At 33.2% G+C, this 18,732-nt stretch overlaps 2 protein-coding genes across 3 annotated transcripts in view; one reads left to right on the top strand and one right to left on the bottom strand.

Annotated features, from left to right (window-relative positions):
- LOC135207954 (set1/Ash2 histone methyltransferase complex subunit ASH2-like) overlaps positions 1–18,732 on the top strand; it is a 343,757-nt gene that overhangs the window by 50,248 nt on the left and 274,777 nt on the right. The gene's annotated exons all lie outside the window — the stretch shown is intronic.
- LOC135207952 (calcium-activated potassium channel slowpoke-like) overlaps positions 1–18,732 on the bottom strand; it is a 488,829-nt gene that overhangs the window by 227,213 nt on the left and 242,884 nt on the right. The window contains exon 2 of the mRNA XM_064239971.1: positions 17,732–17,793. Coding sequence (XP_064096041.1) covers positions 17,732–17,793 — 62 coding nt within the window. The remainder of the gene's footprint in view (positions 1–17,731; positions 17,794–18,732) is intronic.

The following is an 18,732-nucleotide window of genomic DNA, read 5'->3' as shown; positions in this document are numbered from 1 at the left end:
GTAATGGTAATATTTCTATTAGAACCAAAAATGTTCACAAACAGTGTTTACGTCACGAACCGTCCCTGGATACATTAATGTATTCTCATACAACTGGTGAAATATGTCGCTAAATATACTAATAAAACCTTCAGTGTATATGATTCACGTACGAAACAAGGTACAATAATTTGTTCATACAAAAAAATACAATCTACATACTTCAGTCTTGAAAATTCGAAAGGTATACTGATATATTTTAATAAATCGACTACATTTTGGATTTATTGAATACATTTGGCTTATAGATTTATGAGGAAACCCCTAATACGTTTCTTATATGGTAGTTGGATCATTCTAATGATAAAGTATTTTTTTATATATATAAGATATTCTCATTTTCTGATATGGTCTGTCAAACCTTCCTCAAATGTCAGTCTGTAACAATTAACAGTCACACTCAGGTTACGAGAGCAGTCCACTCTATGTCAGTCATTTATTTCGCCGTTTATTCAAAAGTGATTGGAAGAACTTTTCTCCTTGTGTATGTGTGTGTGCTTTTTTTATTTACAAAGTGTGTTGTTGTTGTTTTTCATTTACAAATTACCTTCATTTTCATTCCTCAATTCTCTTGATATTTCTGCTGGAAAGATTTTCAAAAACATACATATTACAAAATAAAGTACCACTGTCTTGCTGCAGTTGACCCATGACCTCTTTGAATGACCTGAGGTCATCCACGTCCCTCTTGAGATAACAATATACACATTGTGGTTTAGATGCTCATCATATTTAAGAAAAAATGGTATAGTACATATTTATTTACATGGCATAAATACATAAAAAAAAATCCAAGGCACATCAAGGGGTCATATTAATTTGTTTATAAGTTCATCACATACCTTCATCTCCAACACTATTTAATATCTACTGAAATCTACGAAGGCTTGATTTTTTATATATATATATATTAATATTCACAGATCTGAACTAGAGAAAAAATAATCATATTTAATTTCATAAGACTACAAGGTTCTCTAAACCGACAGATATTTTTGCATGAAACACACAGGCATTGCAACTTTACGTCCAAGGGGGGTGGGGGTGAAGTGACACACAACTTTAAGAAAAAAAAAGACTAATCACTTCTAATAAACTCTATAAACTATGTATGGATAAATTGCAATATCTATATATCAAAAACAAAGAGATACCTCTAAAGGGAAAATCGTGAGAGTGCACTAATGCTTAGCCAAAGATTCTAGTGTTAAATAGGTACTATCATGTACAATATATCATATAATATATACACACTTAATTGTCATCCAACATTACATAACACTCTGACTACAGTTGTTTTAAGTAGACTCCGTTATTGGGGGCAAAAAATATATGCTGTATTATCTAATGTAATCTCAAGCAGAATTCTGATGTCTAACTATGAAAATAACAACATTGATTTAAAGAAGTAGTATAACTATGATCATTTCCAGGCAAAAGAGTTTTTTTTTTTATTATTATTAAGGGTTAGTTAAGAGTTGTTTTTGGAAACATTGATATCTGGTTTAGCTGCGGGTGGCAGGGGTGTGGGGGTAAGTGTGGGTGGGAGGGGGGGGTGGGGCGTGGTCAGATACTTCATGTCAGTTCAAAGCCACTTCTTCAAGCAGTTTATCAACTAATGTGCTTATTTTTAAGGGGTAATAGTGATTCAGGGGGGCGGGGGGTTTGTTAATACACTACCTAAACTATATAGTATAATGGATTTATTTTCCATAGTAGGTATGTGAAATAAAGATTTTTTTTTTTTTTTGTGGGGGTTGGGGGGACGGCGTCAAGACTACTATAGAAGACAATTTTATTCACTTTTACTTTTAAAAAAGGGATTCACTTTCTAAGAGTTTATTTTTACCATTCTGTTTGTTTTTATAGGAAGTATGTTTGCACAGAATTTATTCGGAATGTTGTATTTGATTGCTAGCTTGTATACTTACGATGTATGAGTATATATATATGATATATATATATATATATATATATATATATATATATATGTATATATATATATATATATATATATATATATATTATATATATATATATATATATATACGGTGGTTGTGTCTGTGAGGAAAAGATATGTGGACATTACAGTGCAAGTACATATTTACCATGTACATAAGTCTTAGTATACATGTAAGCATGTTCATATATGCATTATATTTGTGTACAAAAATGTGTGTTAGTGAATTTATGCATGCTTATAGTATTAGTATGTGTGAGTATACGTGCATGCTCGTAGGATCTGTTATGTCATTAATGGAACCAATTGTCTCAGAAGTAATAATCACAATCGTTTCAAAATTTTGCTACTTTTTCAAGGGATCTTTAGTTGGCTTTTAATGTAAGACATCTAATTAGTTTGCCGTATTTTAAAAATGGTTTTTTATTGATTTTATTTTTTTTGTTTTTGTTTTTTGCTTTGTCAGCGAAGCCTAATAATATCTGCAAACACTCAAGGGAAGTGTTTTTTTTTATTTTTATTTTTATTTTTATTTTTTTTTTCAAGGTAAGTTCCGCCTTTTCAATTTCATGGGATCTTCTTTGCGAATTGATTTTTGAAGCCTTCATGTTTATATCTTTAATTTTCCGTTAAATTTCTTGGTAATTTTTTTTTTATTTTAGATTGTAATTTATATTACGTGTTGTAATTTTTATTCCTTATAGTATTTTTTTCCAAAGGCTCTTTAAATCGTTTTTCTTGATTTTGACTTTTGATTTTGTGTTCAGGTTTTAGATTGTAATTTCTGTACTTATTAAGTCTCTATAATTTTTTTTTCATATTATTTATTTCTATTAGAAGGCTTTTAATTTGTAATGTTCCAATTTTCATTCCGTAATTTTGAATTGTTTCAACATCGTATCTTTGTTGTGTCTCCAGATTCATTTTATTAAATTGTTATACGATTTTTATCATCGTCCATCTTAAATTTCACTCTTTCAGTTTTTCAATTTTTTTAATCGTAAATTTTCTATTTAAATAGCTCGGATTTGGTGACGTAAATTTTTTTCACTTTTGTTTTAATTTTTGTAATGCCAGATTATTCAATTTAAATGTCTCGGATTTGGTGATTTTTTTTTTTCATTTTTGTTGTAATTTTTGTAATTCCAGATTATTCAGTTTAAATGTCCCGGATTTGGTAACCTTACTTTTTTAAAATTTTGTTCCAATTTTTGTAATTCCAGATTATTCACTGTAAATCCGATTTGGTGATTTTTTTTCCATTTTGTTTCAATTTTGTTAATTCCAGATTATTCACTTTAAAATGTCTCCGATTTTGTAAGGTTATTTTATATTTTCATTTTTCTTGTAATTTTTATAAATGTCAGCTTCTTACTGATAAAATTTTGTTTATTTCTTTTGTCATAATAAAAAAAGTGGGGGCCGTGGTCGAATTTGAGTTGATTGGTTTTGTAAAAAAAAAAAAATTGAGATAGAAAAGAATTTAAAAAAAAAACGGAGTGAAATTAGTTGCTTGTGACTGTGGTGGTTATCAGTTCTAATTGAAGGTTATATAGACACAGAGATAAGTGACAGACACACAGACAAACAAACACACCATTGCTACATTACTAGGCTGTCTTTTAGGGGGGGGGTTGGGGTTGGGGCTAGCTGTAATGATTCTCTCTTTTTCGCTCTTCTCAGGTGCGCTAGATAGAGGCAAAGGGAGAAACATTACTCACACGAGAGAGAGAGACAGAGAGAGAGAGATGGGGGGCGGGGTTGGCCTGATTATTGAAAAAGTTGATTGGCGGTTTTGTTTTTATTTTATTTTTACAGGAAATTGGAACCAAAAAATTTTTATATCTTGCTAAAAAAATATTTTTTTATCTTGTCTTAAGAATTGGTTTATTGGAAAGGGAATATTGTTAAGTTATCCAATATATTCCAGGAAGTGATATTCATTTTTTTTTCATTGGAGATATTTCAGGTGTGGTTTTATATTTGGGGGGGGGGGGGGGGGGGGGGTGGGGGGGGGGGAGGGGGAGGGGTATTTATTTGACAGTCTAGTACAGCGGCAGCGGTTACGAGACACAATAAAGCAAGTGTTCTAGCACCGAGGCTTAAAAAGACACTTTAAAAAAAAAAAAGCTAACTCTCAGTACAACTAAGAAAAAAATAATAGAAAAATATACAGACACATTTCCTTACATGAAAAAAAAACCTAGAAAAAAATATTGTTATAATAATTAAGAGTAGAGACAGATAATGTAGAAATACAAACACTGAACCTTTGTAACTACTACTACTAATAATAATACGACTGGTCTCTAAGACACGGAAAAGCTCAAGACTGACTGACCTTGGTAAATGACGAGTCAAACTTACATACTGGAAGGAGAAAAAGAAGAACACGTTGTATGAAGGTCAATTCATCGGAGAACAAAAAAGTGACAAAAAAAAAAAATTATAGACACAAAAAAGACAAAAATTTTTTTTTTTTTAGAGAACTGGTTTTTCAAAGGACACTTTGCAGCTTTAAAAAAATTTGAAAAAAATGGTGGGGTGGGGTGATATATATATATATATTATATATATATATATATATATATATATATATATATATCATACTACATACATATCTATATATATATATATATATATATATATATATATATATATTATATATATATATATATATATATTCTTCATATGCAAACGTCTTAGTATGTTATATGAAGAATAATTTATATATATTATATTTATATATATTGACACGTACTTACACATGTGTATATAGTTATATATAATATTTATGATAAACATATAATTTATATACTCTTCATACGAACAAACCACTTCCAAAAAGAGACCAAAAAAAAGAATAAAAAAAAATTGGTAGGAGACAGGAGACAGAAGACCCAGACCAACTGTTACTTCCCTTCTCTTCTTTCCTCTTGTTTTTTCCCTTTTATTTAAGGTGTTTTAAGCAAGAGAGAGAGAGAGAGAGAGGAGGAGGAGGAAAGAACAGCTGGTCGGATTAAATACAACACCAGTTAAGATCATGAAATAATAATAATGGTCATGATAATAATAATAATCACAGACTTAGATGAATAACTGTAGACATATATTGCACAAATAAATGAAGATTAACAGCATCAGTGTGGGACTGTATATATATATATATATATATATATATATATATATACTTATATATATATGTATATATATATATATATATATTATTATATATATATAATCTATACATATATATATACACATTTTATATACATGTATGAATATATACATATGTATAATGGGATTGTGCTTATATCTATTTTTTTGCATATGGACACAAGTATGCATTATACACATATATATACATACATATATAGTAGATACATATATATTATATAATTCATGAGCAAAAATACATGATGTTTCCAGTGTTGCTCTGCTTTACTGGACCAGCCACTTGCTGCTACACATTGAAAATAGGAAAAAATAGCACCTGTATTAACATCATAGGTATTGGTACCATAACCACAGACATATACATATACATATATACATAGGAAAGCAGTAAGGAAGGAAGCTCTAACTTTATTAGGATAAATAGATAAATAAATCAAGATATTTGCGTCAGGGTTTCTATTTTTTTTTTTACGTTCGTCAGGGAATTTTAAGGACACGATTTTTTTTTTTTTTTCATAGCTTGGCATATCCTGTAGGACTCTATGATAGGACTGGCAGGATAAGCAGCAGTAGCGGCATAGAGCAGCGGTTGTCATGCAAGGCTGAATCCTATGATGGTGAGAAGTGTTATTTTTTCTCTTTTTTTTTTCTAGGTGAATGAGTTGCAAGTGAGTTTTGATGATCAGTTTTTTTTTTTTTTTTTTTTTATAAATGGGTGATAGTGGGTGAAGAATGATGAGTGCAATTTTTTTTTATTGTTTGTTATAAATGCATATTTTCGTGGTTTGTCTTTTGGAAGCAAGGTTTGTTTTTAACCGAATGAGTCGACTTTTTTTTGTTTTTCTTAAATCAATTTTTCGACGAGTTTTCGAACGGTTCTACTTTTTCTTTATTGCTGCAATGAAATGTTTTAGATAAATTTTAGAACGAGACTACTTTCTTAATAAATAAAAACTATTTTTAGACATCTTCGAATGCGTCGACGTTTTTAATAATAAAAAAATGTTTAGATAGTTTTTCAAATTAGTCGACGGTTTAGATTCATCAAAAATATTTTTAGACAGATTTTCGAATGTGTCCATTTTTATTCAATAATTCTAAAATATTTTTAGACGACGATCAGGTTTTCAATCATTCACAAATACCTACATTTTTCCGACGTTTAAATCCCCTTCATTATGAATCAATTTGCTCTAGTTTATTTTCCCAGTTTTTCTGCAGGGCATCCTTCTGTTATTAGATAATGCTCAGTTAACTAATTACTCTTTATAGTGCCCTCTTTAGATGGTATTTCGTGATGGTCTCTCGTAGAATCTGACACTGGAGAAAGAGGTAGCGTAGGGTTATGATGTACTCTTGTACTTGTATGATTCTTAAGGATTCGTTCCTGTTTCTTTATTTACATCTTAAGAAACCCCTTAACCTCTGTCTTGCCTCTGCCCCCCCCCCCCACCCCAAATTCAGAAGGAACCGCTTGGTCAAATTATTAAAGCAGTAAAACTTGACCACGAGAGAAAATAGTGTCTTGATAGTGGCTTTATTTCGGGTTAGATTTGTATTCATTTTGTCTTTTCTGGAAATAGATTCAGTGTATTGCTTCAGGCGTCTTCGAACAACAACGAATTGTATTCCGTACTGTTCGGAAAGAGGATAGTGTAGAGATAGTGACTTTATTTTCATTTTAATATTAATTCATTTTGTATTTTTAGGGGGCGCTCTTTGAAGCGACTGCATATCCTATTTGTAGGATTCTAAACTACTTTATAATGTTTTGTTAGTAGTTACTGGACATTCAGAAAAGCACCAGATGCCATTTACTGTCTTGAATGTTAAGCAAAAATGAAACAACGTATTTTTGATAGAATCTGTAGAAGTCGTGTAGTGTAATTTGTCACTGGTGTTGTTTTGTATTTTGATGTTCTTTTTTGCTTTTTATTTTTTTTTATTACTTGAGCCTTTGAGAACATAATTAAAAAGTTATGCTGCATACTTTTTTTCACTTGTTTTGACGTGGTTTGTACTAATTCTAAATTAGATGATTTAATTTCATAATGTTTACCTTTAGTATTCCTTTATTCTTCGTTTAACTTTATTTTGATTTAAGTTTTGATATTTAATCTCAGTCACGTTCAAACGAGTCTATTACCTCACGGCTCTCTTGATGTATACAAAAACAGTTGCAACTCGAAAAAATTGCAGCTTGATGAACTTGCAACTTGATAAACCTGCATCTACAGTTCTAGTCGTAGTGATAGCAGTTACGAGTGTTATTTTGTTATGCAAAGGACGGGTCTTCATGCAAAGCAGATTATTCGCGTCTTGTACAGAATTTCAAACGAAAGAAGAAGAAGAAGAGAATTTTTACTTCAGTTTTTTATTTCCAATGTCTTTACCTCCGTTTTTTTGCATTTTTCTTATTTTTTTATTTTTCTTATTTCCGTATTATTTATTTTTAAACTTTTTATCTCTGTCTCTCTATTTTAGCATTTTTCTTATTTTTTTTTATTTTTCTTATTTCCTTATTATTTATGTTTAATATTTGTATCTGTCTCTATTTTTAGCATTTTCTTATTTTCCTAAGTGTTTAGTGTTATTCTTTTTATCTCTGTTTTATTTTAGCCTTTTTCCTATTTTCCTAATTATTTATTTTTAATTTTTATCTCTCTCTCTCTCTCTCTCTCTCTCTCTCTCCTCTCTCTCTCTCTCTCTCTCTCTCTCTCTCTCTCTCTCTCTCTCTGTTTTTAGCATTTTTCTTATTTTCCTAATTTATTTTTAATCTTTTTATCTCTTGTCTCTCTATTTAAGCATTTTTCTTATTTTCCTAATTGTTTATTTTTAATTTTTTTATCTCGCTGTCTCTCTATTTTTGCATTTTTCTAGTCGAATTTTCCTTCTCTACCTTCAATTATCCTTTATATTCTTCTTCTTCTTCCAGTTATTCGTATAATTGTTAGTCCAATACCATATATGGGTGAGTTAGGCAAAAGAATGTTAGAGAAACTCATTATAAGCAGAAGCAATCACTGTTAGTAGGATTAAGTCCCAATAGAGTATCTAAATACACACGCCTCGCTATAATTGCTTAGCCGGGTAAATGCACAAAAAATTCTTGGTACATTTTTGGTCGTTTCGACGCCATTTTGTTACTACAGTTTTTTTTTTTTTTTTTTTTTTTTTCCCCGGTGTGTTTTTTTCGACGCCATTTTGTAACTGCAGTTTTTTTTTTTAATGTTTCTTTCGACGTCATTTTGTAACCATTTTTCTTGTGACGCCATTTTGTATACTCAGTGTTTCTTTTGACGCCATTAATTTTAATGAAGTTTTTTTCGACGCCATTTCATAACTGCAGTTTTTTTTTTCAGCGCCATTTTGTAACCTTGGGGATAATGGAGGATGTATTACTGGTTTCCATTTTGTTGATTCTATCGCCATTTTGTATGTCCGGTAGTCATAGATTATTATTTAACGACCACCATTTTGTTGGATCTGACGCCATTTTCTAACATAAACAAATTTGTAGCATGCGAAAAAAATGGAGAACGCATTATGCATAAAATTTCATTCATTTTAGTAGAAATTGCCGTATTTATCGCCATTTTGTTTTTCGCGACATCTTGTGATTGTCTTAGCATGACGTCTGTCACTGAGGTTACTGTGCATCGCTCTTTACCACATTATATATATATATATAAATATATATATTATACTATATTCTATATTATATATAATATATATATATATATAAATATATATATAGACCTAAAATAAACCACTTGAATTTGTTCAAATATTCACGTATACCCACTTTATTTTGGTTTGTTCTTCTCGTGTTTATATTCTTCTCATTCTCTTGTTTACGAGGCAACTGTCGTGATGTTTTCATTCATAATTTCTATTTTTACAGGAGGTGACTAACCTCAGTTTTTAGCGTCTGTGTTAAAGAGTTGTCAGGAGCGATAGTATTTAGGGTCGTAAATATTTGATGCGACCCGATTTCGATACATTTTTACGTCTCTTGAGTTATTTAGCGGTGAGTTATGGTTCGTATGAAGACGGAATTGTGTCCGATTAGTGCCCGAATTCCTCCTCCTCCTCCTCCTCCTCCTCCTCCTCCTCCTCTCCACCTGGGTATCCTCCCGCCTCTTGTATGTTTTATTTCTTTTTGTTTTATTCTTCTTCTTGCCTCCTCCTCCTCCTCCTCTTCCGTATGTTTTTATTCTTGTTTTTGTTGTTGTTCTTCTTCTTGTCCTCCTCCTCCTTCTCCTCCCCATCCGTATGTTTTTATTTTTCTTGTTTTATTTTTTCTTCTCTTGTCCTCCTTCCTCACTCCTCCTCCCTCCTCCTTTCTTCCTCTTTTTGCCTCTCCGGTCTCCTCCTACGTATGTTTTTATTCTTGTTTTTGTTCTTCTTGTCCTCCTCCTCCACCTCCTCCTCCTCCTCCTCCTCCTCCTACGTATGTTTTTATTCTTGTTTTTGTTCTTCTTGTCCTCCTCCTCTAGTCCTCCATCTGTGTTTTTGTTTTTATTCTTGTTTTTGTTCTTCTTGTCCTCCTCCTCCTCCTCCTCTGTGTGTTTTTATTCTTGCTTTTGTTCTTCTTGTCGTCCTCCTGGTCCTCCTCCTCCTCTGTGTGTTTTTATTGCTTGTTCTCCTCCTCCTGGTTCCTGTTTTTATTCTTGTTTTTGTTCTTCTTGTCCTCCTCCTCCTCCTCCTCCTCTGTATGTTTTTATTCTTGTTTTTGTTCTTCTTCTTCTTGTCCTCCTCCTCCTCCTTCTCCTCCTACGTATATTTTTATTCTTGTTTTTGCTCTTCTTGTCCTCCTCCTCCTCCTCCTCTGTATGTTTTTATTCTTGTTTTTGTTCTTCTTATTGTCCTCCTCCTCCTCTTCCTCCTACTCCTCTGCGTGTTTTTATTCTTGTTTTTGTTCTCCTCCTCCTCCTCCTCCTCCTCTTCTTCCGCCTCCTCCTCCTCCTCCTCACAAAACGCCTTTGCCCTTTCAACCTATAAATTCTTAACTTCTTCCGTGATTCTTTAAGTGTCACGTATATTTATGTGCTGAAATGTATTAAGATTTGCCCCAATTGAAGCAATTTAACTCGATCGCTCACGGTACTGTATTTTTATTGTTTTTTTTTTATTTTTTTTATTTCGTGAACTTTCATGCGTAGAATATACAAGAGTTGATTTATGACTGCTCCGAAAAGACTACGTATTTCCGGCTTGATTGATGTCTTTTTATATTTATAAAGCAAACGTCCTAATTAGGTTAATGATAGTACATTCTTTACGTTTGGCTTGCAGTTCATCTGTAATCAATTTTGAATAAATTCACTTTTTAATAGTTTAATAGAGTCGGTCATTTTAGAGTCTTATGACATGCTGAATTTTTCTCCGGTTGAATTTTGACGTATCAGTCATTTCCATCTTTTTCAGTTAATAATAGCTGTTTCATTATCCAAGCTATTCATATAAAATCGTTTAATAACTGTCTCGTTTTTTGTTGCAATTGAAAAATTCTATTATTGATTGTTGCGTAAGTAAAACTGACGGTTTTTTGTATTTAATAATGAAAGATATAGAAACGCTAAATGTAATACAAAAGATATGCACAATAAAATCGTTGGTAACAAGGGAAAAAAATAACGGTAAAAATGGATGGCAATTACGGAATGAGCAAAGCAAAATGGTTGGCAATTTCGGAATTAAGAAAGCGAAATGGTTGACAATTACGGAATGAACAAAGCAGAATGGTTGGGAATTACGGAATAAGCAGAGCAGAATGGTTGGCAATTACGGAATGAGCAAAGCAAAATGGTTGGCAATTACGAAATGAACAAAGCAAAATGGTTGGCAGTTATGGAATGAGCAAAGCGTTATGGTTGGCGATTACATAATTAACAATAAAGAATGTTGGCAATTGTGGAACGAACAATCAAAAAGGTTGGCAATTACGGAATGAACAAAGCAAGTTGAGTGGTAATTACATAACGAACAATCAGAATAATTGGCTAGTACGGAATGAACAAAGCAGAACTGTTGGAAATTACAGAACGGACAATAAAAATATCAGGCGGTTACGGAATGAACAAATTAAGATAGCCGACAATTTCGGAATGAACAATAAAAAATAGCAGTCGGTTACGGAATGAAAAGAATCCAAATAGTCGGCAATTATTGAATGTACACTCGAAATGGTCGACAACTTCGGAATAAACACGCCATTCCGAACTCCCGCTCGTACGAAGTCGGCAGCCTTTGTGTTGACTGATGTACAATAACCGTCGTTAACTTCCGCAAACCTCGGAATCTCTGGGAAGGCGGTAATAATTAGTCCTTCTTTGACGTCCCTCATCGTTGATGCTACTGAGTGATTGAGTGACAGGTGATAAATGACGTGGATAGATGAACGCAGGTGTGGTGGTGGGTGAGGGAGGGGGGGGCGTGGGGAAGAATAGCTTCTAATTGCACTTGGGGTAAGTGGGGGGGGGGGGGGAAGGTGTTCCCCAAATTAGGGAGCAAAGGAACCAGGCTGTTAAACATTGTAGCGAGATGCGTCAGTTCACAGAAGGTAATTTTGGGGAGGTTGGGGGGAGGGGCGGAGGGAGCGGGGTTAATGGGTTTTAGCTATAATGAAACCTAGTAAAGCTTTATTTTTTTTTATTTTTTAGTTCACAGGCATCTATGAGGTTTTTTTGGGGTGGAGAGGGGGGGGGGGGGGGATGAATGGAGCAGGCTGGGCTAACTAAGTGGTTTTAGGTTTTTAAAAATTCCAGTGTGTATCTATATATATATATATATATATTATATATATATATATATATTATATATATATATATATATATATGCCAGGCGTTATTTACATAGTGAGTGACTATATACAAGGCGGTAATGTCATATGTGCGTGGGAATATTAGTTGTGACGATGCTAAGTTGGTGAATTAGTATTTGTATGATAGGAAGATTGGTTACTCACTTGTAACTGGTTATAGCAATTCTAAAGGGCGTTTCTTTAATAAAAATACTGTCTGTATTATGTGTGATCGTGTAGTAAACGTTGGTTGTAGCATTGCAAAATCAGTGAGTTTTTATGTCAGATTTTGGGGGTTAGTGAATGGGTGAGTTTTACATTAGTTAATCTCTGTAGCAATACTAAATAAGGTGATTATGTAGCCATTTATACTAAATGCCGGACGTGTTTGGTATAGCTGCTTATAAGTAAAATATATGGGGAATGTTTTGGTTGTAGAGATACTAAGTGGGGGACTTATTGATTGTAGAAACACTCAATGGTGAACTTTATTTTTTGTAGTTGGTTTTGTAGCAAGACTAAATTTGTGAATGAGCTTGTGTTGTAGATTCCCATTGTAAAAACACTTAGATGTTTGGGAGATACTTGGGATTGTAGATGCTGGTTGTCGAATTATGCAGTGGTGAATTGGTTGATATATATCGTTATGGTTGTGGTAAATGATTGAATTATATAAGTTGGCTGTAGTAATACTTTATTTTGAAACTTTATTGTAGGTATGCTAGTTTAAGTGATACGAAGTTGTGCGTTTGTTTGGTAGACTGGTTGTAGCGATAGGAATGAGTGAAGTTGTGACGAAGATGCTGCATGGTTGTTGGTGAGCTGAATAGTGGTACCCAACGTGTGCCAAAGTGCCCAACATTCTTAGCGATTTGTTAATTACTACTCTAATTTCCCCTTTATTCTTTACATTCTTAATAGCGTACATGTGTAAGTTGGTGAGCCATAATCAAGCCTCATTAATGCGCATGCTGTGAGAGTAATTATAATAATTATGATAATTATTCTAATTATGGTAATTCCATGAGGTGACTTAGTCCCTAAGATGTGTGTTTAGTTCGCTCTCGTGAACACCTCTAGGTTGTGAGAATATGTTTTTGATGTCTCGCTGTTTTGTTGAATTTGTGGTAAATCTTTGTTCAGGTGTTATGTTAAATTTTAGGTCCCTTTTTGTTAGATTGTTGTTAAATTCCCATGTGATGTTGCCTTTCCATGCCAAACGGGTCATGACTTCCAATGATTCAAGGCTGTAGCAGAGTATAAAGAATATGACTCTCGTATTCAATGGTGGATGGATTTGTCAGGATTAATTGATCTGTGTATCAGATTGTATCTTGAAAACCGTTCTTTTCTTACTTTATTTTATTATAAACTTTTCTTTAGTTAAGTGCTTAGAATCAACTAGAGTCAATGACAAGATTGCGTAAGATATTTTCGAATGAATTCCTGAGACAAAAGAAAAAAACGAAAAAAAGATACAGAAAAATGACTACAAATTGGGTTACGTTATATAACTCATCTGAATTCTTTTATGTCTAATTGTACTGAGAAAAAAAAAAAACATGTTGCGTTACCTAATTTGTTATGCTAACAAATAACATTCAGTTTACAAGAACAATAAATTTGGGTGTAATGAGTCAGGTAATGCGTGGTGAGTATTGGTCTTTATTTTATACATCAGATAATACGGGAAATCATACTTGAATGCGTATTATTAAGTTTAATAAATTGTCAGACCGTAATTTTAGCAGTTGCTCAAAGCAATTTGAATCACTTGTTAAATCCTAACCTTAATCCTGTTTGAATATTATATTATAGACTAAGTTTTTATGCTATCCAATTCAAAATGATTGTAAAATATATCAGAGTAGATGAATTCACTCCAACACAAGATTAGGTAATAAAATTTATTATCGATTTTTTAGCCTTTAGTCTGTATTAGAGTATATAAAGTTAGCTGTTAGTTGTCAGTTGTATTTTCGTTTTTAGCATTTGATAGAGTTAGAGCAAGTCTGTATAGAGTCCTAATAATGAGTTCAAATATAATGTTTTGTCGGGATATGTCTTTAAGTTTTGTGTCAGCTGATGAGAAGTTGCCACCATTACTATTTGGAACTTGAAATGACAGCTGTGCAATTGTAATTGAAAGAAATATGGAAGTATTGACAAATTGAAAAATGGATAGTTCAACAAGAACTGTATAGGAAAAGTGTAAATACTGACAAGTAAGACGTATACAACGAATTGAAACTCCTAAATGTAAACATGAAGTGTTGCAGTAGAGACATCTAGCGCCATGAGTATGAAATAGGAAGGCAAGACTGGAAAATGAGGAATGAAAAAAACGTGACACCGAGTGAACTATGGACAAGAAAATAACAAAGATACGTTTAATGTAAACAGTGTGGAATGTGAATTGAAAATGTGTTTTACGTAAAAGATTAGGAGGGACATGAAATTCATTCTTTAAGGGTAATTGGGTGTAAAATTGAGCTTTGTAGAGATTTCAAGTGAACCAGATATTTAGTTTTTTTTTTTAAATTCATGTGTGTATGGTTGTTAGTTTGGTGCATGCATACGTTCATGTATATTTGCAAATACGAGTATATTTTTTTGTGCTAACGTATAAATATATGTGCGTAAATAAGTTTTTTTAGCACTTTAAGTAGAACTTTGTATATAAACGTCTGCGTACGTGGTTGACTTGTGTGAGAATTTCATAAATGAATGCAGTTTTACAATGGTTTAATATCGTGAATGTGAACGAAGCTGTTAGTAGTGGGAAAAGAATTATTAATGAAAAACCTGCAAGACTGAAGTGTCGTGTATGCCCAGTCGGTAATGTGGGTCTCTTATCTTTCGGGTTAAGGCTGAGAGGAGGGGGTGGGGGGGCGGGGGGGGGTGATCGGGGTCCTTGCAGTGAGGTGGCTGGGGTTGGGGTAGGGTGACACTGTTAAAAGGGGGCGTGGCCTATTAGGCGGGCACTAAGGGGGGCGTGACTCTAGAAGAGGAACAGCATGCAAGGTGCAGCACCTATGGTGCAAACCACTGATGTTTCTCTGAATAAAAAATATATATAAAAGACAGCTAATGCTGTCACAGCATCACTTGAGCGCTGTCCAGTTACAGCTGCACCTTAACAGAGCTTATATTTTATTATGGGATAAAAAACATGGATCTTTTCTGTCTTGTTCCTGAGATTTTTTTTTTGTTGTTACTCTTTTTGGAAATCTTTTGGAACGATTTGGACATTCAAGTGGGCCTACACTGCTGCACTTGAGATGGTCCTAAAATCCTTAAATTTTAAAGAGGGACTTACTGAAAACCTTTTTAGGTCAAAATGGAGATGGCTTAGGTAAAACTGTGTATGCATTCGTGATTTATAATTCAGTACACCTCTCCAATCTTTTTATTTACATTCTGAATTACTGATTATTAGGGGTTCCTATGCCATCAACATATTTACCAAATATTTCCAGCATTTCCAATATATATTTATATATATATATATATATATATATATATATATATATATATATATATATATATATATATACATACATACATACATACATACATACATACATACATACATACATACATCATACATGATATATATATATATATATATATATATATATATATATACACACATATAATATTGTAAAGGCACCACTTGCAGTGCTCATTGAATTCATGTCTATGACATGATTTTTCAAAATTTCAATATACCTCAGCTATAGTTCATTCTACTGGTAAACCATTCATATGAAGTCATCTAGTTCATTGGCTGGGAACAGACTTAGGTGGTGTCATTTGGAAAATCGAAAGAAATGACTGCGAATGATGAAGGGAATTTCTGAAAAGGGCCATTTTACGTCAGAATCATAGAAATTTATTCTAGATTGAATTTGTCGTGATTGAGAGGAAAAAATGAATTTTAATGGTAAAGCAATTGTCAGGTTTGTTTGTTTATTTATTTGTATTTTTATTACATTTCCCCATTGTTCTCTCACTTCAGGATAAAAAAAGTTCTTTTCATAATAAGGATTTATTATATTTATATTCTTTCTATAATACCTTCGTGACGTCATTTGGTATATGTGAGTCGCGCTGCAGGTAACGAACTGATTTATTGGGTTCTCTTGGGTGCTGAGTGGCGTCGCATAGCCATTGGTCTCACATTGGTACAAGCAAAACACACGCGCACACACACACAGACACCCATTTGGCAAGGGAAGAAAAGTGTTAGTTACTTTGAAAAAGGGTTTTCTCAACCGCTTGGTCCTGTGCTCAGCGTTGTAAGATTTTATTGCAATATTTTTGTAACGTTCCTGACATTTGTTGACTGTATGTATGTTTAACAAAGTCTTCGAGTTTTTACCTTATTATTATTATTATTATTATCATTATTATTATTATTTTCTTGTTTTTTAACTGAGAACGATTAGTTAGATCCAGTTTAATGCAGGTGCGCTTTGGAGACTGAGAGAGAGAGAGAGAGACTGGCTTTTGTCTTGGCAAGATGTTAGAAGGACATGAGATATGATTGCTTCAGTGAGAGAGAGAGAGAGAGAGAGAGAGAGAGAGAGAGAGAGAGAGAGAGAGAGAGAGAGAGAGAAATCTTTTCTCAGGAACTTTAATAACAATAATAATGATAATAATAATATTAATAAAGACGTAAGCTTTCCCAAATAACGGAGCACTTCTTGGGAAGCCGTTAAACTGAGCAGGGCCAAGTTCCCCGAACCTACAAATCCTCCAACCCCTCCCTCCCCCCTCCCCCCCCCTCCCCCTCCCCCCCCCCCCCCTCCCCCCCCCCCAACACCTCTCCCTTTGCCCGGCTGCCTTCTATTCGAATTTATGCGGATATCGTCTTCTTCCTCCTTTATTGCCTTCGGTTTGAATTCTCCCGTTATGACTGGAATATTCCCGCTATGACTGGAATATCGCAGCAGCAGTGGTTATGACACTCATACAGTATGTATATCTTGCGTAGCTCTGTGTCTGTCTCATCGTTTTCGTAAATTTTGAAGATTTTTTATTTTTTTATGCTATAACGCTTCTGATATCGCCATGGATAATCTTAATTGCTGGGGTGACTAATAGCATAGCAGTCGTGTGTATATATATATAATATATATATATATATATATAATATATATATATATATATATATATATATATATTATCACTACTGACTCATTGTTGTCTCTAAATAATTCAGATTGATTTCTTTGAACTTTGAACCTTGTGTTTTAAAACACAGTAAGTATTACGTTGGGAGCAACTTCCTTGTGTCTCAGTTACAAATGGCTCATCTTAATTACATTCCGTTAAAAAAAAACTACGAAATTCCCTTCCTTCAGACAGATTGCATTCGTGTTTTTATGATTATACCTTTGGATGATGTCCGAAATAATACCACCTAGGTCTAAGGTCCCTGCGCCAGAATAAAGAAAACGGTGAGACCTATTTCACGTTTTCTTTTCCCAAACTAGCTACTCGCTGACCACTCTATTGGGACATATTGATCTGTTAAAATAATGAAGTCAATCATTATAAAAAAAAAGGCTGGGGGAAAAAAGGGGTAATGATTAGAAACAATGACTAAAAAGGGGGCGAATAGATCAAAATCTGCAAGAATGAGAAAACTTGTCAACAGAGAGCCTCCCTCCCGCTAGGGCGGAGGTGATAATTATATTAAACAAATGACAGAAAACCCGTTTGTTTTTTTAACGAAGACTTACTTTGATGCATCGATGAAGTAGATGACGAGGGAAGCAATACTGAGGATGAACACCAGCACGACCTGAAGAGGAAGAAGAGAAAGATTGTCATTAATGACTAGTTTTCAGATATACTGGAATACTGGTATTCATGTTATTGGTGTTTATACGTATTCGTGAATAGTATACGTATGTACGACGTACATTAGTATAAAGTTAGTATGCATATTGGTGAATATGCTTGCTAAATATAAAAGATTGGTATTTATGTCGTGGGTGTTTATACATATTCGTGTATGGTATACATACATACGACGTACATTAGTATAAGGTTAGTATGCATATTGGCGGATATGCATGCTAAATATAAATGCAGGGAGTTATGTGTGGAGAATTCGCTTATACGAGCTCTAAATTAAATGCCTTCTTGAATAGTATACATATATACGACGTACATTAGTGTTAAGTTTAGTATGTATATTGGCGAATATACGTGGTAAATATACACGCAACTTCGTTGCAGGAATGATTTGCAGACAATTCATATGTAATACACAATACGTATTTTAGATTTTGATGTAATATATAATATATATATAATATATATATATATATATATATATTATATAGAGAGAGAGAGAGAGAGAGAGAGAGAGAGAGAGAGTGAGAGAGAGAGAGAGAGAGAGAGAGAGAGAGTTATAAACTTTTCAGGCTGATAGGAAAAGAATTGTTATAAAGATCGTCAAAGTATTGGCGCATATTTCGATATCTTTTAGTATTCCTGATTATGAATAGCCATTAAACACACAAACATACACATTTAGCTGAATATTTCTGCACAGGTTATTCATCTCGATTCAGCATTTTAAGTATAAGTATGAAATATGCAGATTCCTTTTATGTATAATTGCCCTGTATGAAGACGTATGTATTTAAGTTCGTATGTAGACTTATTGACGTTTCGTTTAATGTAGCAACGCATATGTATTAGACTTGTCAGTTATCACTGATTATATGTGAAG

The sequence above is a fragment of the Macrobrachium nipponense genome, chromosome 34 (genome assembly GCF_015104395.2).
Source record: "Macrobrachium nipponense isolate FS-2020 chromosome 34, ASM1510439v2, whole genome shotgun sequence".
NCBI classification, from domain to species: Eukaryota; Metazoa; Arthropoda; class Malacostraca; order Decapoda; family Palaemonidae; genus Macrobrachium; species Macrobrachium nipponense.
The sequence above is the reverse complement of the archived record's forward strand: the minus strand, read 5'-3'. Positions and strand labels throughout refer to the sequence as shown.